Genomic DNA, 24155 nt, shown 5'->3' on the forward strand with positions numbered 1-24155 from the left:
CAGCATCACAAGAGTCAGAGGAATGAATTGTCACCATGTCGCTTGAGGAATAGTCTGAGTAGTCTCACTTCCGCTTCATGGAGCTTCGAAGGCCTCCAGAAGGGCTCACACACAACAGCTATCAAACTGACACATCCTCTGAACTCTGCCAACCATGATCATGCACCATTGCTGGAGCTTTTGCCCTCTGACTTAAGAAGGGAAGGTGGGAATTGGAGTAAGACAAGATTAAAGAGCCTGCACATGACAAAATTCCTGCTCACTCTCATGTGTGTTGAGCTGAAGGATCCTAACCACTTCTTCTAGTCCCAGAAAACCTACCTGGGTGGGTATGGACATGACGTTCATGCAGCCAAATCTCCCTGAGCTCTTATTTTGTCCATCCTCACCGCACCCACCTCTATAGACTGAGTTCAGTATTCTGGATGGTGCCAGATACTGGTTTCTTACAAAAAATATCCTTCAGATCCTCTATATCTGGCTTGAGAGCAACTTTTCTAGGCAATCCTAGTGCTTTCTATTCTCTTTTCTGTTCTGATAGTCTACCTAGTTTACCCATTAAATCACCACCCTGTTCCCTCTGCATCATCTGGAAATACCAGGAATCCTCTTCATTGGTTTGTTTAGTTTTCTATACCCCTCTCATTCCCTAAGGCCTTATATTGATGCGATTTTGAGGGAATCTGTGTGCTTTGGTCTTGACTGAGCCCAAAGTCTCCTTGTTCTGAAGATCATGTGGGAACAGTATTTAAGAATCACTCTTGGGCTGGTGTTGTGGTACGGTGCATAAAGCTGATGACTGAGACACCAGCATCCCAGATGGGCACCTGTCATATCTCAGCTGTTCCTCTTTGGATCCAGCTTCCTACAAATACACCTGGGTAAGCAGAAGATGCCCTGTGCACTTGTGGCCCTGTCTGCACATAGGAGACCTGGAAGAAGCTCCTGGCTTCAGTTTAGTCCAGCCCTAGCCCTTATGACCATCTAGGGAGTGAACCAGCCAGTACAACATCTGCCTCTCCCTCTCTCTCTGTGACTCTTTCAAATGAATCAAAAGTCACTCATGATTTATTTATTTATTCATTGATTCAACTGAGTCACTATGAATCAGATATGGTGCTAGGCACTTGGGATACAAAGGACTGCCCATGAAAGTTAGCGTTAGCTTGTGCCACTGACATTTGGTGAGATGCCCTGTCCCACTCTGTGTCTTTGTTTACATGTCACCTCAACACGGGGCTTCCAGATCCACAAGTTCTGGGCCAAGGCTGAGCCTGGCCATGTGGCTCTTTTCCTATGAATTCCGTCCCTTGTCACAACTCTCATTACCCATGAATGATTCAACACTAAAAATCACATCTTTATCCAAATAACTTGATTCTGATTCCAAGTGCTTAAAGTAGTTATTGATTATGTAATTTGGCAATAGAGTCTTCCATGTCATGGTGACCCAATGAGCAATAATCAATCTATTCTCTTCCCAAGACTAAACTCACCAGCTAGTCACCAGCACTCCTATTTTCAGAGTCAGCACTAGAAACCATTCCTTCCAACTAAGGATGTTCCATAAATACACAAGTGTATGAAAGTAGGCATACATTTCCAGACTGGACAAATTACAGGCGAAGTGTTTGTTTTCATCACAGATGCAAACTGTGATACCTATTTCTAGGGAATTTGTTGCCAAGGAATGGCTCAGTAACTGTGCATAGTACATTCACAACTTCATGGTTTTGAGTTCTGTTTCCTAGTTTTTACTTGCAGTTTTTCAGATGAAATAGAGTAACTGTACGGGCAAGTAGGAACCCTTCACATACAATCAGGTTCCAACTTAGTTGAATATTGAGATTTTAGTGTCCTAGTATCTGCGTGTCCCAGGGAAAGTAGAGACTCTGATGGGCCATGTCAGGTTCCTATTTCCACGGGGCGGGGGGGGGGGAGGGGGGAGGGAGAAGCCAGGCAAAGGAAGGATCTGCATAGACTTCTCTCAACAAAAGAAATACAAGAAAAGCAAATGATTTAGGTGACATGCAGAAATAAGGGAAGGGGATAAAGCAGTATATCAAAAAAGGATCTGAGACCAGGAGACAAAACAGAGAATGACAACCTATGATCAGCATCTCTTTTGTAAATCAAATGTTGATAGTTTATCTCTCATCTCTTGGGAGTAAATGATTATTTCAATATCAGTTTCAACTCGATTTTAGCAAGATGCTGGTTGACACAGTGAAGTGGATGTTTCAAGCAGCATCTGAAGAAGTAATAAACTCAGTAACTCTAAGCTGAGTGAGCCAATCCCATTCCCTACCCCTGGCTATGTCTGACAGTGGTAGGTCACACAGCTTAACACTGTTGAACCTCAGTTTGCTCATCTGTAAATGGGAGCAAATAATGCCTTTTTCACAGAGTTTTGTCAGGTTTTAAACCAGATAACAAAGTAGGTCTTCAGTACTGATCATTTTCCCTTCCTCTTCATTATACTATTGTCACAATAAATGATTGTCAGAGAAAGAGTAACAGACTAGATCAGAAGGAATGTGAGCTAAAAAGAGTAAAGACATTTTAATAAACTAAGTCCTTGGGATTTTGAAAAGATAAACTCACATGCTGTAGGTCCGTTGACCAACAACAGAATGTTCAGCAATAACACTGGGATATATTTATGGCAACACGGCTGCAGATACCAGCCTTTGGCCCCAGGTGGCTATGGCACATTTGATATGTGGCTGGTAAAACCTCAACTTTTGAATTTTATTTGCTTTTAATTTCTTTAAATGGTAAATAGTCATGTATGGCTAGCTTCTGAATTGGATAAGGTCCCTTCATATGTTCATGACTGGAACGTTTCCCTCACCAGTTTGGACTTAAGAACCTGAATTTAAGCACCAAGGCTCTGCAGTCAGACTGCTGGGTTCAAATCCTGAATGTGCTCTAGGCTGATCTCATGTAAGCTGCTTGGGCCTCAGCTTCCTCATGTGCCAAGGAGGAATGCCTAAGACATCATCAGCTTCAGACAAGATGTTAGGGGGAATGCAAAGCTCCAGGAAAGAGCTTCAAGGGCATTAGGGTGGATTCTCCTACTACAGCAATGCTCACACTTGTTGATACTGGCCTTCAGTCCTCTGCTTTACTCACATAGGCTGGGTGCACTAGGATAACAATGTGGAGCGCCATGCCTGCCACATTTGTGCAAGAAAATGGGAGAAAGGGAGATGGAAAGAGTGGAAGAACGAAGAGTGAATGAAGCAGGCAGTAAGATTTCTCATGAAGAGTGAAATTGCTGAAATAAATATGAATGTCTTAATCAAAAACTTCAATGGAGATGGCTCTTGAAGACAAATATGGAACTTGTTACACGGGAAAACACACTTCCAAGTGAGATTGAACAGCTCTGGGGGGAGAGGGACAAGGAGAGAGGCAGGGTGGTCAATGCGCAGGCTTCCACCAGCTTCCACACTTGAAAAAATACAAACTGCAATTAAACCTTTCAAGAGAAAAACAATTGTGGCTTATGTAACTATATTAGTTCATGTAATATTCCCATCCAAAAATTACTACAAGAAATATTATATTGTTTTACCAGGATTTCCATATCCAAGTTTTTATATATTACATTCCTTTCTCCCCCCCCTCAAAAAACAGTGTTAAACGAGTTTTCATAACTCTTTATTCATTATAAATAGTAAATATTTACTGCACTTTTTACATGAAAGACATTTTTTACAACACATTGTTGTTGGTTGAGGCTGCAACACAGATAGTATGTCTTCTGGTCCATCATCCTCTAAAACCAATGCATGACCTAAACTCGGTACTATGTCTAGTCTCACTAACTCACTACGTCATAGTTCTTAACGCTAAAAGGAATGTATTTGTGTCTACCTCACTCATGGTTCCAAGAAAAAAATAAATAACACTGCCTTCCACCTTCTCCTTCAGCTTAATATTTCAAAACATGAATTTATTGACATTCTAAAATGTCACCACACAGATGTATGTAAACCTCAGCTCCTATAATCTTTCAGTATTGGATATCACTGTATAATTTAAAAGCACATGAGAGCCACATGGAAATTTCTGTTTGTGCCCTGCCTTTCGTAGGAAAGAGAAGAATGTAAACGTCATATTTAAAAACTATTATTCTCTGACAGTCTCTAGCCAAAAGGAGCATGCCAAGTGTTGGTTGTCCAGCAAATGGCAAACATCACTGCATTCCACCATAATGAGTTACGGGCTGTGAAAACAAAAGCACCTGCAAAAATATACTTCTGGATTAGTTTATATCACCTTGGCCATGCCAAAGCATCTGTGAGGTACACAGTATTGCACACTGATAAGCAGATGTGTGACTGTATGTCACTTCTTCTCCACCATGCCCTCACCACCACTCAGATTGGCTTCCAGATGAACGTGGTTGAGAAAAAGGCAACACACCTCTCCCCACACCAGAAAAGAAGAGAAACTTTCCTTCCTAGGATCCCATATCCTGCCTGGGCTGCATATTGACAACTAGATTACAAATGAGCATATAATAACAAATAATTTACTTTGGAGGTCCTTTATATCTAGCTTCCTAAAACGGTGGCACTTATTTTTATATCAATTTCCAGTGTGTGCAAGTTAAGGAGTCCTCCATTCTTGCTTCATTAAGGAGCAGTTTTGAAGTTGTAGAAGCGTCTGACTTGGACATCAAATATGTGAGAGGGTGTTCTCCTTCTGTAGCTTAGAAGTCCAGATACATCACACACACACACACACACACACACACACGCACATATATGGAATGTTTAGGTCCTCGATCATCAGTACTAAAGAGTTGGGATATTTTGAAACATAGCCATGCTAATCATTGCGTTAAAATGTTGCATTTGTCTTTTATTGCTCCACCTCATCCTCTTCTCCATTGCTTCTGTCCAATGTGTTTGAGAGAATTTGAAACCAACTACTGGAGAAAGAAAATCAGTCACTCTTCTTCGTCTCCTGTTGGCACTGCCCCTCCCCAAAGGGGTGTTGTTTCGTTTTGCTTTGTTTTTGTTTTTGTTTTTTTTCTGTGAAGATTCTTCATGTCTAAGCTGTAGAGACCAGAAACAGGGCCGGTTTTCACTCCAAGTGGACAGTTCACTTACGCAATATCTGGCTTGAGATAATGAAAGGCACCTGTAAGAAAGCACATGCAGCTTTTTAGGTCATGCCGGGACAATTCACAGTAAGGGGCAATATCAGCTACAGGCTGACAATGTCATATTTAATACCATAGTATCAAAGGATCGGGACTAATATTTTTATTCCTGAGACAAGTTTGACACAAGTCTGTGTCCCTGGGATTACACTCCATATGATCCTTGAGCTGACCTCATTAAAAACATGTGTTTCCAATGCCAGGGGTTATTGCATTTGGGCCAGCTCTTGTGTTTTACCTCGTGGCAATCAGCTTTCACGTCTCAGCAATTAATAACTGCAAGATGTTGTTGACATCAGCTAAGAAAATAATTATACAAGGAGGCCTTGCTGGAGCATTTGGCTGGCTTTGCAACGGGAAAAATCCTAGGAGGTAAGGCTTAAGTATGCCTCTAGTCCCCCCCCCACCCCCAAAGCAAGAGTTGAATGTATTTCCTCTCCAGGAGAAGTCACCCCCTATAAGTTCAAGGCTTACTTTGTCCATACTGCCCATATTGGTAGCCTGTGACAGGGTCCATGCTGTAGCCTGTGGTGCTATAAGTGGGTGGACAATAGGACTGAGATGTTGGCAGACTGTCCAAGCTCTTCATGTGGTCTAGCCTCTGGCTGCAGCTGGCTGACACAGTGGTGGTTGGTTCCAGGCCCCCGGTGAGAGGAGAGAGCGCATAATCTGTTTGAGGCTGATGAGGTACTCCACCATGGTTGGTCAGAAGTCCCATTACCTGAAACAAACAGGCCAGTGAAAAAGAAGTTAAAGCTCAGGGTGAAACAGAGTAGCCTGTAGCTACAGTAATAATTGAACACTCCAATTCCTTTTTCTTTGGAAATCTGTTTAACTGTTGTCTGAAAAACCGATCCTTCAATGCAAAGCGACAGAGTCATTACACCATTCGCAGTGATAACATCTGACTGCAGTTTCAGTAAAAGAAATGGGGGGCAGAGAGGGGAAAGGGAGAGAAAGGAAAGGAAGAAAGGAGAAGGAAAGAGTGGAACAGAGATTACAATCATCATGTCTCCAGTAATAAAATCAGACTGGAATTTCAGAGAAGGAGAAAGAAGGGATAAAGAGAAACTCGTTGTAAAGAAAATACATGTTTGTATCTAATCAATTACACCTTCCATCTGCAAGTTTTACACGTGATTTTAAATAGGGCAATTTTTTAAAAAGTTAATTAAATCCTAAATCAAACTCTTTTCCCGTGGGTTTTTGAGACCCCCGTGTCTTTTTTCCATGGTCTCCTTATCCCAGCGATTCTTAAGTAGTTATAACTAGTTCCTCCGTTCCTGTGGTCCTTAAGGTTTCCTTTTCCCTCTCACAGTGAAATTTCTATTTCTGCCTCCTATTTTGATTTGCATGAGTTTTGGGAGAAGTAATCCACTCATTTTCAGATCCTAGCGTCTAACACAGTGGTTGGTACAGACTGGGTGTCAAATGAGTAAATCTAAACAATCTCCAAGTGACGGCCGTCATTATTTATCCTTTCATTTCTTCTGTGAAACAACAGTTGCTATAAAGACATGTTAAAAGGAAGCACAAGGCTAAATACAAACATGTTCTCGAAAGTTCAGTTTTATAAATAACCCTGGAGGGTAAGACAACTTTACAAAAACAACATGGTAACAGAACAACTTTCTGATCAGCACAGGGAATGTTTTGCAAGCTCAAGCTCCCTGACCTGACTGATTTTGCAGCTGGAAAACCGCCACACAAGAGAGAAAGTGATTTTTCTTTCTTCTGTGCAACTCCATTGCAGGAAAAACCTGTCGCTGTGTAAAGAGAAGCACAGAACATACCTTCTTAAAATGCAGACTCCCTTAACTGCACAATGCTTCCAGAATAGTTCTAAATAATAGTTTATTTGAGGAAGTTTAAAGCCAATGGAGCAGGTAGAAAGGACAAAAGGAAAACTAAGCCCTGACTGTAGGTCGGGGGGATACTAATGGCAAAGTATCTCTTGCTCAAAGGTAAATTCAGACTTGGATGTAAGAATTCCAGCAAATGGGAGCATTGGGGGTTAGGATAAGGGACTGATCTGACAACCCATAAAGTATCCTAATTCCCTAATTCGGATTTTAAAACCAAGAAATCAGGAACTGAAGTCTTTTAAAAAGTTACTTAAAGCCTAAATTAAGCTCTTTTTCATATATTTACGTATGTACATATATAAAGGAAAACAAATAAATATGGCAGAATTAGAGAGGGTTGGGGAGAGAAACAGAGAACCTTGCACTGATTCACTTCCCAAATGACTGCATAGCGCAGAACTAGTCTGGTCCAAGGCCTAGAGCCAGCAGCTCCTGCTGGGCTTCCTGCCTAGGTACAGGTACCCAAGTACCTGGATAGTGTTTCAATGCTTTCTCAGACCATTGGCAAGGAGCTAGGTTGGAAGTGGAGCAGTCAAGACTCAAAGCAGTGATTCTAGGGGATGCTAGCAATACAGGTGCTGGCTTTACCTGCTATAGCACAGCATCAGCCCCAAGCTAAAGCTGAACTTCAATGAGCTGAAAGAGAAAAGCAAAAGACAGCTTCCTATTTCTTCCTCAGTGTTCTTCCCCAGGGACTCTCCTTTGAGTGTGTGTGTGTGTGTGTGTGTGTGTGTGTGTGCCTGGAAATGTGGGCCAGGGCAGGTAAAGTAACAGAAGTGACACAGTGATGCCCAGACTTTGACAGGCCCAGGAGATCTACATTTTCTTGAGATGTGTAGTGAAATATCATTTTTAACTCTCTAAAGTTAGTTGTGTTCTAAAATAATCATCACTTGCCACGGAACACAGTTTTGTTCTGTTGGGGATTTGGAGAAAGTGAAAGTCACAAAATAAAGAATCAATCAATAGGACTGCCAACTCCATGAAGATAGCAAGCTGCTAGAATACAGGTTCTCAACAGGCTGTAAACTATTTATAGTACGATGATTTCTTCTCTTCCTCAGTTTAAATCCTGGAAAATAGCTAAGAGTACAATGACTATTTCCTGGATATTCTACGTCGGACTGTTTTCCTTCTTCAACTTTGTTTGAGCATATGCAGATGATTGTGTAATATAAACTTGGAAAATTCATGGATTTCAATTGATATACTTATTTACACATTATTTCATTTCACCCCAAATTAATTATATGTATTAGAAAGTCTTTAAGGGCGAGGTTGTTCCGTGCCAAGCACACACCTTTTTAATCAGGAATACATTTTAGTGTGCCAGGCAAGAACAGAAAGGGAAAATAAGTGAAAAATGCGACTTTTTCATGAAATGGGACAGTGACACGAGGAAAGCCTCCTACTGGAAACCTACCACATTTACTGAAAAATAAGTTTTTGGAAAAAGCAACCATAACTGCAGAAGCTCGGGGTAGAAAGGTAGCAAAGAGTGGATTCAAATGGAAATGTATTTTTAATGATTGATGTCCTTCATTAAGATACTTATGTCAAACTCAGTTAACAGCATGTCATTTGGGGGGGGGGCAAACTTGATATTCTATGCACAACTAGGAATTGAAATTTTAGAACAAAATGTTATTTGAAGTATGTACATTATTTGTGAATTATGAGTACACTTTTGTGATCACTTTTAAAAAAAATCCCTGGTCATATATTTCTTGTATACATAATTTTGAAGGCAGCAATAACTTGTCTGTGAGAGGGTAGGATTAGAGACAAGGCACCATTAAGATCTTATAAGAGAAGAAATAAGTTCTTGCTGTGAACAAATGTTAGCTTACAATGACGAGATAAACTGTCTCAGTTGCTGAGTCAGTTAGGAGAGGATTTAACTTCACAACTTTAAAATAGTTCAATAGATAATGGAAAAGATACAGTAATCTCAGCAGGATCATATTCTAGGGCAAGAGTAAGAATTCCTCAAAGTTTCCAGCGCAGAGTGCCTTTCAGACACCCCAGAAAGTGACCCAAATAAGAAGTGTACATTAGCAACGGCTCAGCACCCAACATTTTAAATGTTGAAGAATCATGCTAGGGAACCAAAAGAACCAGGGTGGTGGCTTACTTTCCCTGAAAAATCCTGGGACATGGACTTTTCTTCCACATGATCATGTTCCCACTGCAATAAACATTTATTAGAATCACGCTTTCAAGAATTGTATAGGGAAAGGGACAATGAGGCACTAACATTTTCCTACATTTGTTGTTAAACTGGGATGAGTAAATATGATGTCACTTGTGTCAATATTGCACACTGAGAAAACTTGAGAAATGTATACTTCTTTTAAAATTTGTCTTTTAAAACATTTTTTTAAAGTGTGTTTGGTGGAAAAGTGAATTTATCAATAGAAAAGGCATTACTTTCCACTGGCATAATTTAAAACCTCAAATCTCTGTGGAAGGGTCCCATTACACTTTCATGTATGTTACTTTAAGAGCTATTTTGTGTTTCATGTGGTTCAGTGGAAGCCGTGGAAATTTCTTTTGGTGCACAAAGAAATTGGTAAACAAACTTCTTAGTATTCCCTTGGTACAGCTACAGAATATCTTCCAGTCACACTATATTTTTAAGAATATGTCAGGATTCCTTCTCTTCATGTTTTCCCGACATCAATTTATTGTTTAAAGTCTAACCTAAAATCTTAATTTGTTGTAAAATGGATTTTTCCCCTTCTTAAACCATGAGAAAGCTATTTCTACTACCAAGATGTATTTTGTACCCCATGCCTGGTTAATTGGGAAAAGCAGGAAGTACACTTGACTGGTTTTTTCCCCATTTCCAAGCGGGGGGGGGGGGGGAAATAAATTCAAGACCACCTGAATGCTGACTGCATTTTCACTAGATTCAGGAGACACAAGGACAAGAATTTTCCTCGGGAAAAAAAACCCTCTGGTCTGTCCCATTGCTAAAGAAAATGAAATGAGCATTTTCTTTTCAGTTCTGTACAATTCTTGGGTGATATATATAAAAAATATCACTGTGAATAGATGTTAAACTTGCATTTCCAAAATGTTTCCCACACACCATTTTTAAACTGTTTTATGCACAAACTTTAAAAACACATCCAGAGTCTTAAAATCCTGTGGTCGCACTTTTTTGACATTTTTAGGAACATTTTCAGAAGATCTCTGTAAATTGATTCTCAAGTTTCAAAATTCCAAACAGATTGTTTGTATCTTGATTGAAGATTACATGGTTCAGGAAAACTAACTTTACAATTGTTTCATGCCATATTTCTCTTGAATTAATTTTTCTATTCTAAGATTAAATATAAATGAGAAAACCCATGGACAAAATTAAGATTTACATTTGAAACAATGTCTGGAAAAATATTTGTCTTGGCACATGCATTATGGTTTGGTGGTCAGTTGAAAGTTCTCAGAGTTTATAAGAAACCTAAAATGATTTACAAATTATTTTGTACATCTAGAAGCTTCCTTTTTCCTTAGATGGAATTCTGGTTCCTTTCTTTTCTTCCTTGTTCTTAAGTAAGTTCTTCTGATTTAACATTTAGTAACATGCACTTAGTTGGTATTTAAAAATGTTTTTAATTACAGGACTTTGTTTTAAGCTTTGCAACCTTTCCTTCAAAAGTTGACTAAGTCAACTTCTTTTTATTTGAATATACTTTATTTTCAGAACCAAACAAAAATATTCAAATGTTTATCAAATGTCTTTTGTCAATTTCAGTGTTATGAGTTAACTAATGGTTAAATTTCAGAGACTGCCTCTTTGAGGCTCAAAAGCCTGGCTTTAAACAGCAAGACTTGCCTGAAAATGTCTTCAGATTCAAATGCCTTAGGAATTATCCTGCAGTTGATTAACATCTAAATAATTAGATTTTTGGTCCTGTCTGTTTGAAAGTTGCAAGGGGGAAGTTGCCTAAAGGCAGAAGTTTCTCTTAAGGTCTGTATGGTGACCTTCTCACCCAAGCTGAGAGTTATGGAAAGGGCACAGCTGACCCTTACCCAAACAGAGAGAAAACCAGTGGATGTAAAACGTCCCACCGACTATGTCATGTGTTGTAGCTTAATCCTTAGCTCATATTCTGCAAGGAGCTATGTTTAATGCATGATGCAAGAGCAAGCATTTCTCTGCACATGAGTACAGTACATACCGTCCCCGTTAAATGCTAAGAACAACCTGTGCTTTCATCCACCATCCTGCGGCCAACTGCAGAAGTAACTTAAATTCAAACTGTTTCACTTTTATAGAATGTTTATTATTCCTCAGTAGAACTAAGCTGTTAAATCAATAATGATCTTGTTTAGGGATTGATGTCAAAAATATAAATCCAGGAAAAGGATTAGCATAGAAATGGCTTGCAAGAGGTCTATGTAGAGGTAGTTTACTGCTAGCCAATCATGAGCAATATTGTTCCATATCATCGTATTACTAATAAAATAGGTCCATTAAGAAAAAATTTTTAAAAGGATGCCAGTTAATATAATTGGTATTTGACTGTGTTAGACCCATTGTGGGCAAAATAAAATTCTCATATGTTTTAATTCCTATACGCATGCCTGCATTTAATATGCTTTGTGACCATGTCTATAATTAATCTGATTTATGAAAGAAGAACATGTGCAGTATGGGGGGTATGGCATACATGGCTCTTTCTTCTGCGAATGAAAAATATAATAAAATGGTTCAAGGAAGATTGCTGGCTGTTAGCATATTAAGATGGACTGACAGAGCCTTGAGTAAACTTGGGGGAGTTAATGATATCCTCTTATCTGACCCTGACACATTTGCAGCATGTAATTTACAGAAGCTCTGTCCAGGGAATCTTGACAAATGCTCCTAACGATGTCAGGGCAATGTTCCATTCTAATGAAAAACAGATGCGGGTCAGATACCTTCATTCATCACTTAACACAGAGAGTCTCAAACTCTTGAAGGGAGGAATGACATTACCTGCTATTAACTCTTCTTGTTTCAGGAAATTTCTCACAACCACAGTAGTCGTCTAAACAGTGTACACTTAAGCCTATCACACGTTCAGAAACCTGTCTTAGAACATGACTGTGAAAAATCAGACATATATCTTGGTTTCATTTCACAACTGCTTCAGGACACATTCACTAAATATTAATGGACCCTTTGGGACTTAGAATTCTAGACATTCAAGGGGCGGGGAGAATCCAAGTTGAGTGCTCCACATATCTTCAGTGAGAGGGAATTTTGAATAATCTTCAGGAAATTCAAGACAAGTATACCCTAATAACCATTAATAGAAGCAAACCTTGCTGAGCCCTGGGCATCCACACTGTCTATTAATAAAAAGACCTTCAACTCTGCCCCTGCCAAGTAGAGGGATATTGGGATTCCTTTACAATTTTCTATTCCACTCAACACTAACAACATGGAAGGCAGCCATTCAGAGGGCTGAAAAAGGAGGGAAATCATTGTCTGACTCAGCAAGGGAGATTCCTTTTTCTTCCAAGTCATGTGATGAGAGCAAATATTTCTGTGGGTATCCAAACACCAGTGTCATAAGACCCCTCATCAAATTTTGAAGACTTTGGAATAACAGTGTTCCTACTCTTTGTGCAAAGAAAGATGTGTCCTTGACATAAACACCAACTGGAAAGATGCAAGGGTCCTAAGCTCAGTGTAACACTGGTGAGCAAAGATCAGAAGAACATCTGTATTAAGCACAGAAACGTGCAGGACATTCCTGCAAATGTCTAAGGATGAATTGTTCGTGGTCTGCTTCACAAGCTTTGTAGCAAAGTACAATGAATGTTCAAGTAGCAACATGAACAGCTAAGGCACACAAGGCAGCTTGTGAACAGTCCCCTAGGAACCAGACCCTGCAGCACCATGGAACTAGATCCTGATCTACTTTATTTCTCCCCGCAACCCTTCTCCAGGCACACTGAATCCATAACGATGCTGTGTTCACATCTCCACCGGAAGACTTACTGGTGTTTTGATCAATTGTGCGGTAGCTATAACTTGGCGAGACCCTTCTTTTTCTTGCAGATCTGAGAAGGTGAAATGCAAGTTTCAACAAGTGATGTGACAATGCACCGCTCGTAGGGACTGAAGTCTCATCATCTAGTGTTTTTGACCTTGGGCTCTGGATCAGTGCCTTACACAGACAATCAACCTACTAACAAGGAATTTTCTTTCTTTACTTACTCCTTATCTACCCTATCTAGCCACAATTAAGAGTTTATAAACACTTCTTTAAAATTAGTCCCCCAATCCATATACACTACGTTTTTACATAAAGGACTGGCAAGACATTGAGGTGGGAGATAACATCAGACCTTAACTACAAAGAAGCATCACTTGGGAGGAGCCAGGGGTTTGAGGTGACCATGTCAGAAGTGGATGGCTAACAACTTATATCTCCTGCTGTGGTTTCTGTCATCCAGCATTTCCTAGGAAATGTTCCTCAAAATCTGATAGCTAGGTGTTTAACAAAAGGGCTCCGTGGTCAAATTGAAGATGACAGAGTAAAATACAGTTAAGCATGTTTCCACACAGCAAAACTTGTCAGAGCCTTTGGCAGGACAAGGTGCAAGAAGGCAAGAGAGACATCTCTATCTATATTTATTATCTTTCACCAAACCATAGAGATATTTTCCCTTAGTTTCTGTGCCAACAAGCTTATTTGGGGGAAAATGTTTTTATCATGAGCCTCAGCTTAGCTTACTTTCTGGATCTTCAAAGATGATTAAAGCAATAGTACCATTACTCCAGAAGCTGGTAATAGGAGGGGACATAAATGGAAACATTGTAATACAATTAGCCAGGTATCTTCTGGCATCTCCAGAAGTAAAAAGCAGACATTCTACCTGGAAGAGTCATACAAACATTGACATTGAACTGGAGTTTTTCTCAGAAAGTCAGATAGAGAATCCATTCTACAAGATGTATTTGTAAATCTCAGAACAGATTCCACTGGCTAGATAGATTGTTGCTGCCCCGCATGAGGCACCAAAATTTTATGAGGATGAATAAGGATAGCTATTTCTCCAACGTCTGCCTCCTTCGTGCGCTTTCTGCTGTGGACTGGCTGTGCAGTCATGTTACAACTAAGAAATACTCCTTTCAGTGTGGAAACACTAGTCACTGCTCTTGTGCAAAATTCACTGTCTTGGACTCAATATGCCATATTTTCCACAGATCAGCAGAGACAATGCAATCACTAATCTCAGAAACTCTAGTTTACTGACCTCAAGCTAAATGTCAAAGATAATTTTAAGATATTATACTATACATGGAAAAACATACACCTCTGATGAAACCCAGACCTTTTCGCAGAGATAGATTCTTTAAGGAAAAAAAAAACAAAAAAACAAAAAAATAGTACACAACTAATAACTGAATCCAGTCTTCTGTGCTTGCAGTACAAAGCACACATTCAGCCCTTAATTGAATAAATATGCAAGTATTCAGATTTCGGTAGATACTGCTATTTTTGCAAATGCAGTAATAAATTAAAAGCTTTACATTGCATTCCAGCCACATATAAATGGTTGATTCTGACCATTGACCTTATACCAGAATCTAGCATGATTTTCCTATGTATTGCTGACTACAAAGGAAAACATTTTATTCTAAAGTTTACTCTAAGATGAAGCAATCACACTCAATTTTTCTCCCCCTCAATTGCTACAGCAATTCAAATGGGCTTAAAAACCTAGAGGGTGTTGCATTTGATTTGTCCAACATTCTAGAGAACATAGCAGGCAGTTTCTATTTATTTAAATCAATTCAGCAAGCACAAAAAATTTAATTCAGCAGCAAAGGTCTTCTTGTGGCTTATTTCAGTGACACATAAAATTCAGTCAATGGCTGCCGCTCCCTTTCTTTATAAAGCAGATTTTTGGCCAACTAGTCATTTCTCCTACAATTGTCCAAATTTAACTAATTCACAGACGTTGGCTAGAGTTGACATAAGCCAGGGCTCTCCTCATTTTCTTTAAGGGTAGCAACCACAGCCTCGAGGAAGAAACCAAAGGCACCAAGTCAATCAGAGCCCTCACTAATTCAACAAATGAATTCACATGAAAATTTTCACCACAAAACGGAACATCTCAGAAACCTAGTATGGCAGAACACAAACTCACAAATGCCCACGGTTCTTCCTGTGCAGCTGAAATTGGCTCATTCATGAGCCTTTGTAAACATGTGAAACTTCCACAACCCTGCTAATGAGCTCATGAACTGCTTCAGAAAAGAAGCAGAGAGATGTCCGAGCTCCTGGGAGGCTGTTACTTGCATACGGAATGTCTCTCCATCCCAGCTTTGTTTGACACCCAACAAATCATTTTAATCAAAATCACTCCTTTCTCTTCCCCAGATGAATTTCTGGAAAGTGTAAAGCGAAGGAATCACATGCTATGTGAATGGGTTGGTGGCCAGCCACCTGCTGGCCTTGGTCTTCACAACGCCGAACGTGGACTAAGGACACAGATTTGCAACCAAAAAGGAAATGGCTTATCTGCAAGATGCTAGAACCAGAGTCTTGATATGTGCCTGACCATGTCTTGGAAACTCATACTCTTACAAGAGCTGCCTGTACCATCATAATAAACACTGTGAATATTAACGGTGCAAGAAAAGGGCAGGGAATTATCATGCTATGATGGAAAAGATTTTTATTGTAATAGGTAAAATAGAAAAGTTGCCATCTCAACCAGTTTTTTAAACCACCACACATCTGCCCCTCCCTCCACACCCACCAATTTGATATTTAAAGTAAATTCTTATACCTTCGATGGATAGACAGCTCGCATTTTGCCTGGAAGCTAGAGAATTTGAGATCAATGTTAACAATGTGGTCCCAAAAATGACAAGCAAAATCAAAAGCAGCCCTGAATTTTGTGTACACATATTAACACATAAATGCTTTTCCCTAATAAGTTTCAGGATTAACAAATGTTTGTCAAAAGAAACTGTACTGAGCAATTGAAATCTAATTTGAAAAGGAACCACGATAGTCTAATACATATATGCATGAAATGGAGAAGCTGCTTAATAAGCGTAGCTGACACCAAATATGCAATTTACATACATTACACACTAATAATCTCAATTTTAATATTATTCTTTAAGAGCAATTGGATGGATGGTTGAATTAAAGGTCTTCTTTTGTAAGAGGTGAATAAGAACAAAAGTTGATCCCGCAATCCGGTGCTATTAATCAAAATCTTGTAATGTAAAAGATCTGCCTGCTCTGTTCAGATCTGTTTCAGAGACGGTAAACCTCATCACCACAAAGCTGCAAGGATCCGGTCAGACCTCACAGACCAACGGTCCATCAGCTTGATGAGCTCTGCAGACCAACTCTTTGTTCTTGAAGTGCTGAATGGTGAGCAAACATTCAAGCCTTTCCAAGCCTGGTACACACATCTTTGTGAGAATTTTTCCCTTCCTCAATAGATTATCCATGAAATAGGACAGGTGTACAGGTTATTCAATTACCTTACCCAAGACGGGACAAAATTTGGAAGCTTTTACCATGGGATTTATTAATAACAGTTAGACATTCTCTAAAACAAATCTTTTCGGTAACTTAAGCCTATTTTCTTATTTTGTCATTGGTTTCACTCATAAACTAGAAACTAAAATCTGCCTATTTGCTCTTAACATAAAATGTGTTCATAATAATCCAGATTTATACCAAATGTATTTTTAAGTATTGTTGAATTGAGAGGTGCTCAAAAGTTATGGCCTCTGAGGTTAAAAACAGGACTTCCTCTTTTTAAGAAGGAAAAGGTTTAAAATAAATGTAGGAAAGGCTCAGAAAGCTTCTTGGATATCAAATGGCTCTGCAGGAAAAAAAATGCCAATGATATAAGAGTAAATGAATCAGGAAAAAAAAGTAAATGAATCAAAACCATATGGATCAAATTTTCCCTAAAATACACAGTTTGAAAAATTAAGGAGGCCAAGTGCTTGGCAAAAATGTGTTTTAGGTTTTACCAAACCCAAAACATTTGAAGAATCACTTGCAATGCTTGATGAATCCTATATGCAGCCAAGTTGGCCCATTTTTGTGCACTGTGGAACAACAAAACATCTCCCAGGAAACCCTGTTGCCCACTGATACTGAATTTGACTGAAGAAATCATTAGGAGTTGTCACCAAAGAACTGTGGAGTTTGTAGAAGTAGGGTCAGGGTGGGGCATGCGGTGATAAAAGTGCCTTAATTTAATTGGTCTTGTTTGGGAGGGGGTTGGCTATGTATGTTTTGGGGGTTGGGGAGCAGAAAGGGTAGTGTTTCTTGCGAAGGGGAGTTAATTAGAAGAACATGGGCTGAATTTTAATTATCTCATGTCTTGAGCACATGGTAGTGTTTCCTTGGAGGTCTATATTCCAATTCAGCATCCTTTCCCTCATGCACATGCAGGAAGGCGATAGGAACACAGTATCTGGGAGGGTAGGGGAATACACATTCTGTGTTTTCCCTTGTTTGGCATTGTTCTCCACACAAAGAAAATACAAGTTTTCAGGAAGAACTGCAAGCTACTCCAAGGGAAAGCTCTCACTAGAGTGAACAGAATGGCTTTCATGTCAACGTACAGACCCTGTCACTTAACAGGGGTTTTCAGGTTGGCAGCTACTCAGAGATAGACATGCCAAAGTTATCAGTCTACCCCCTTCTTACTCATCATCAAGACTCTTGCCTCAAGTTCACTGACAGAACCAGCCTCCAGTGGGCTGGAAAGCCACATGTTTGTGAAGTCATTCAAACACACCTGCGGGAAAATCAGGCCTAATATTCAGTTAGAGCGCAGCAAAAATTTGCTAGCACATTATGCTCCTTGCTCTGGCTGACACCAGCCACTGAACTGTGTAACTTGGGTTCAAAGAGAATTAGCAACAACTCAAGAGTTGGAGAGATCTGGCTCTTCTGTCTGAGAGACTCACTCTGTCATTTAGAAGTTGTTGCTACCTTGGCCTCAATTTTTTCACAAGAAAAACAGGATATTATCCTAATTTAGTGTTCATCCCCTTAGAACAAGGAAAACTACATAGATTCCTTCAGCAGTTTAAGGAAGGACATGCACAAAGTCGTTCAAGGCCTTTTGTATCTCAAGATGAACAGTCACAACGACACCTGAATCTACTGCTGGCTGTCTGCTCTCCCAGGTGGGTGTGCTCTCTGTGAGTCGCTGATTCACATTCGGCCATGTGCTGGGAATCCTCCAAGCCCACCTCTCCAATAACTCGGATTCAAATGAAGCAACAGGGACCAGTGATCTGCCCATGCTAAGGCTTGTCTATCAATTCCTTTCCTTGAGCAAAAAACCAGCAAGCCCATTCTACAGTGTATTCTAACATGTGATTTTCAGGTCTGGGTGGGAAACAGCACATTCATTTCAAGGACATTGAGGGAAAAAGTCATATGAAATGCACAAATATAATTAGCATGTCAAATGGCCTCTGCTCAAGAAATGTATAAGACACTAGTCATAAAGACTCAGTTTTTCCCAACCCAGCCTAAGTTCTTCAGTGGGAAAAAGCTGGTGACGCCGAATACAGAGAAAAAGCCAAAAGCAAAGATATGCACCACTGTGTCAGTTATATTGTTCAAAAAGCCATGACAGAAGAGTTGGAAGATGCTGTACAACAATATTAGCAGTGCTGAAGGGACTTTTTTCTCCCTTAGAGATACTTCTTACAGGTAACTTTTTCTACAATCTACACGCAGTGCTATGATTATTAGAAGTGAAAAGAATGTCAATTAACTTAACTCCCAAAGTTTAGAAAACTAGTCTCCACTAAGTCATTTGAAAATATGACTAAATCCTCCTAACCCTCCTATTCTCTCTTCACACAGCTATAGCGGTCAAGATCCTTCCTAGGTCAAGAGTCAAGCATTCCAGATGCTGGTCTCGATTCCTTCCCACTAGTCACACGATCTGCAGCAAGCCACAATCTCTCTGGGCCTCACCTGGCTGGTCTGCATATTAGATCACTACACAGAGGTGGAGGAAGGAAGTGAGGATGTAGAAAGGAAGGGGAAAAATGGTTACCACTATACTGGTTCCACTGCTAGTGTCAAAGGACCCAGTATGTTAATAAGCACTTTTGTAGAAAAAGCAGTGATTTAAAAGCAATGATGAGGAGCCGGCACCATGGCTCAATAGGCTAATCCTCCACTTTGTGGTACCAGCATCCTTTATGAGTGCTGATTCTGGTCTCAGCTGCTCCATTTCCTGTTCACTTCTCTACGTATGACCTGGAAAAGGAGGTCGAGGATGACCCAATTCCTTGGGCCCCTGGCACACACATAGGAAACCCAGAAGAAACTCCTGGCTCCTGAATTCAGATCAGCTCAGCTCCAGCCACATTGGAGCTTTCTCTCTCTCTCTCTCTCTCTCCTTCTCTCTGTAAATCTGCATTTCAAATGAAATAAATCAAAAAAAAAAAAAAAAGAAAGAAAGAAAGAAAGAAAGAAAGAGAGAAAGAAAGAAAGAAATTAGCCAGGAGACCAAAGAAAGAGTGTCTTCTGTAGTTACTGGGTAAATTAGGTAGTTAGCCATTAGTCTTTTGCCTTAATGATTTTCCTTACAGTATTTTTAATAATCCTAGATAATCAAAACTAGTGTTGGCACCTACTACCTAAACAGAGGCAGTCAGGAGAAGTGATCAAGTTCAAAGGCTACAGGAATGACTCTAACCTTATCCCTTCCACTGCTTGATCAGTATGTTCAGCAAACACTGATTTACTCTTTCTTGTCTTCTTCTTTGCCTAGGAAGTAGGGGAGGAACTTCTGGGTGCATGTCACTTTCCTAACCCAGTGGGGAGACTAGGAGAACTAACACAGCATGGTTTCGAAGTGGAGGTTTCAGGTGGAAATGCATGACAGCAATGCAAAGGAGTCTGGCTCTTTATAGTGTTCTAAGTAAGGAATTAGCATAATATGTAAAATAGAATTGAGAAAAACAGGGGGAATTGTCTGTGGAATTTTCCATTGCTTAATATTGGAACGATTCCCCCCTTCCACCAATTCTGGAACTACAGCCAGGCTTCTTGAAGTCGAGGATTAACAGTTTAAAGATCAAGTTCCTGCCGTTCCACTTACGTAATACTTATGTAATACACTTATACAAGATAATACACTTACAATATGAGAAACCAGCAGTTTCACTTACAGAAACCAGGTTCATGTTGTTATTTTTATAATGATGGAATACAATAGGTACTAAGAAATGCTGATGGAATCCGGGCTCTTCCCTGACAGAGTTGGCTAGGGTTGAAGTTTGCTGTTACTGAAACTTATGACTAATCACGTACATAAAAAGCTTTTTTCTTTGACCCCAAAACGCTAATGTTAAAAATCTCAACAATTACTTCTGAGATTATTTCTAGACCGTAGAATAAGGTCACAGGCTATGAGCTTGGGTATTCTTTAAAATGACTCTGTTGATATAAGTCCATCATTTTCATGCAGTTCACACCCACAAATGCCAGTACTTGGAAACTTGCTGCATGCAACTCCTACTGGGAGTACTTTCATTGCTTTCATATTGTCATTTTTCAGTTGAGCTTTAAAAGCATCTCTCTCTCTCTCTCTCTCTCTCTCTCTTTTTTTTTTTCAAATCCCAGGATGTCCTATAGGAATCTATGAAACTTAATTACATTTACTGTTACAAAAAAAGGATTTATGAACTTTTGCCTTTAGGCAGAAATGTTTATTTCATTGCCTTTGCCGTCCATTCTTTTCAACTCCAGCGGCTTTGAACTTCTCAGCTGCTCAGAGTTATCACCATTGCGCAGGGCCCAGGAGCTCCACGCCCTAAACACTCACCGCAAGTTGAAGAAAACCAAGAAGGCAAAGATAGAGGAGTCGTTATTTTGGCCACCCTTTGTGCCATTAAAATCTCATTTTCTGCCTATTAGGATGCCCTCTTGGTGCTTAGGCAGCAGTGATAGTCAGTGATTAGTGTGTAATTGACTATAATTGTCTTTTCACTTTTCATTTGTGTCATTCTGAGCTTCACTCTGTTTTTCTAACCACCAAGAGGAGAAAGGGGGTAGAGAAAAGATAAAGCTGTTAAAACTCTCACTCTCAGCCCTAAGAGATTCCTGATTGCAATTATAGATTGCAACCCCTTTGTGACATTTCTCCAAATTTAGTGGGCAGCTCTCCTCACCACCTGGGCCAAGTGCTCCCTAATAAAATCAAGCGATCTGTATTTAACCAACTGCTAATAATGTCAACCTGAGACAGATGCCTCGTGTAGGAGATTTAACCACCCCTCTGACATGCAATTGTCAAGGCCATTTATTAATATGATCTCCCAAGAAAAACTCACAGTCCAATGCAAATTACAAAAACATTCACAACATTCAAATTTTTATATATTCCCAAAGAGCAGTCACTTTTCTAATCTGTGCTTTTAGAACCCATTGATTCCAGAGTTCTGTGGTCATCAGCTGTGTCTCTCCGCACAACTTGTTTGTTTCTTCTCCAACTCTCTTTTCAAACCTTTAGTGTTTTGCTGCAAGGTGGTTTTTCTTATAATTCTACCAGCTGACCAACTATCATTTGAAGCAAAAACCACACACACACACAATTCATCAGAGTTGGTGAGCTTCTTAACCAATGCCCAGAACCAGAGATGGAGAAGACAACATGTGACAAAAGCCTGGACAACCAAGACTAAACATAAAGTCTCTGTGATCATGTTGGAAATCACTTGGATATTAAATCTAAGCTACAACATCGGATGCAGCCAGTAGGAAGTTTCGAGAGAAAGGAAGCTAGAAAACTGAAATCATGTGGCTTGTATAAAGAATACATTATGGTCTAAATTTGGCAATTCATTATACTACTGCCTCAGAGAATTCAGATGTGGTATACAGCAGGTTGTCTGTCTAAAACCATGTGACTGACCTGAGGTGAAAGACCATTGCCAATGGTGGGATTCATGGGGTTGGAAGGCCCTGACGGAGGCACAAAGCTGTCTGTATAACTGGAAAATCCATGCCTGGTGCTGGGGAGGCAGTAGGCAGAGCTGCTGTCCGGGTTCGAAGGAATGGTGCCTTGGTGTACAGTGCTAGGAGGAAGCGGCTGAGGTCTATGAACAGTGCTGCTGGGATCCGACACAGCTGAAATGAGAAAGGTCGTCAGCCAATCAGGATTCTGCACAGGGATGCAAAGACGGTTCACTGACAAGCCACTGAGCCATCAGTGCTGCACAGTCATCAAACCAAATGTCCATTGCAAACTTATCTTTTAATACACAGGTACAGAATCATTCACAGCAGATATGGTCACAGATTCTCTCTGTGCCTATTTGCAAGTACACAATTTGTGTGTATACTCTCATGGCACCCTGAACACAGATGTAGAAATCACATGAACAATGCTAACAAGCCTATTGGACAGTGAGTGTGACGAGTCAATACACGAGTTAGTCAAAGAACCCCAAGTCGCAAATTTCTTAGCAAATACACTTTTAAAGCACCTACTTTGAGTGTTACCTTTCACGATCTATAATAATTGAGTCCTAGCATTTAGTCCATGAGCTACTAACAAACAGTGACTTTACCAAGGTTTTCTTTTCTCTGTTCCTACTACAGTTAGTAGCCACCATAGAACTTCAGTTAGTTAGCAACTGGAGTAGGAATGTGGTAAAAGTTTTCCAAAAGAAAAGCAAATCCCAGGTTTATTTAGAAAAGCTGTTTTGTTTTAAAATACTGCAGTAGTATTATGTTACCATACAGTTTATCTAGAGAGATTCAGATATGTCATACAGCAAGCTGTGTTTCTAAAATGTGACAGGTATATTCCGGACACTCGGATAAAACTGATATGCAAGCAAGCATCAGTGTCGACATTACAAAGGAATCTTGCTTTATGAAATATCCACCAGAGAAAGCAAATAAAAGTCACACTTGAATTGCTTGACATTTTTTTAAAAGTTACATTTTAATTTCTTCTTCTATACCTTGTGGAATCGATGTGGGCTGGTAAGAGGTCTCCGACAGCTGGTATGTTGGCAGAGTCGGCATGGCAGTGGGAGGGAATCCCCCCGGAATGAGATGGTTGAAAGCCATCAGCTGATTGGCCCCAGCTTGCTTCCTCCATCTTGCACGGCGGTTGCTAAACCAGACCTATGGATTCAATTTAAAATGTCAAGATTTCACTGGTGAACTAATAGCACATCCTCGAGCCCCTTTACTAACGTGGCAAAGACACATAAGCGTCCTCTACCTTCTGTGTTAATACTGTCAAGGGTGAAAGAGGAGTTAAGTGTCAGCAGTCAGTACAGGCACTTCAAGAATTCTCCAGGGTCTTGCAATAGGCCTCGTAAACCGTGTAGTGATCATACACAGAGGCTGCCAAGCAGAAATAGAACAACAGGAACTCTCCAACACTGTTGAAGATGCTCCACCCACCTTCCTGTGGTGCAGCCTTTAGGGAGAATTTGAGAGCATTTTTGATCTTTATATGTCTTAAATTTGGCCTTGCCCTCTGCACAAAGTCCAGTACTTTGTATTCTGATCAGTCGGCCTCTGAATTTCTAGGGTATTTATGGGCATTGCACCTGGGCAATCTTACAAAATGAGCAGAATATTTGTGAGACACTGAACTAATTGCAATGAAAATAAGTGCCAAAGATGTGTTTCAGAAAATGAAAGCATTTTTAATCTAAAACAGTTAGTTCAACGCTTTCAACAGCACCTTTAGCATCTACAACACTCTGTCAGAAATTATGCCAAGCAGCTATGTGAAGAAAACCTGATGTAATTTAGGAAAATGCCTTGAAGAAATTCAAAGCTCAAATATTTGTTAGAGTCAGTAGAGAAAAGGGAGAAAATAGCAGTAAGAAACTGAGCATCTAAAATAATGAGAAGTAGTGACATAAAACTTTTAGAGGCCCCATTATCTTTCCTTTACATCTTATGTCTGTAGAATTTAAATGTAGAACATGGAGTGATTTTGTTTCAAGGTGCACATAGCATATTTCCTCAAAAATCAAAGATTTCAACCAATTAAAGGCACTCTAATTCCTACATTAAAAGTTCTCTGAAGCTTAATGTGGAGAATGCACTGTGCTT

General features: G+C 39.9%; 1 protein-coding gene across 1 annotated transcript; it reads right to left on the bottom strand.

The window, feature by feature from the left end:
• Positions 1-5028: 5028 nt before the first annotated feature.
• On the bottom strand, positions 5029-23105 carry LOC101529818 (paired box protein Pax-3). The gene is made up of 4 exons (XM_012931417.2): positions 23042-23105; positions 21985-22199; positions 5654-5900; positions 5029-5157 (listed from the first exon to the last, which is right to left on the bottom strand). The coding sequence occupies exons 1-4, from the start codon at positions 23103-23105 to the stop codon at positions 5123-5125; spliced, it is 561 nt and encodes a 186-aa protein (XP_012786871.2). The 3' UTR covers positions 5029-5122.
• Positions 23106-24155: the final 1050 nt, after the last annotated feature.

This window comes from Ochotona princeps, chromosome 5, assembly GCF_030435755.1.
Source record: "Ochotona princeps isolate mOchPri1 chromosome 5, mOchPri1.hap1, whole genome shotgun sequence".
In the NCBI taxonomy this organism is placed as follows: Eukaryota; Metazoa; Chordata; class Mammalia; order Lagomorpha; family Ochotonidae; genus Ochotona; species Ochotona princeps.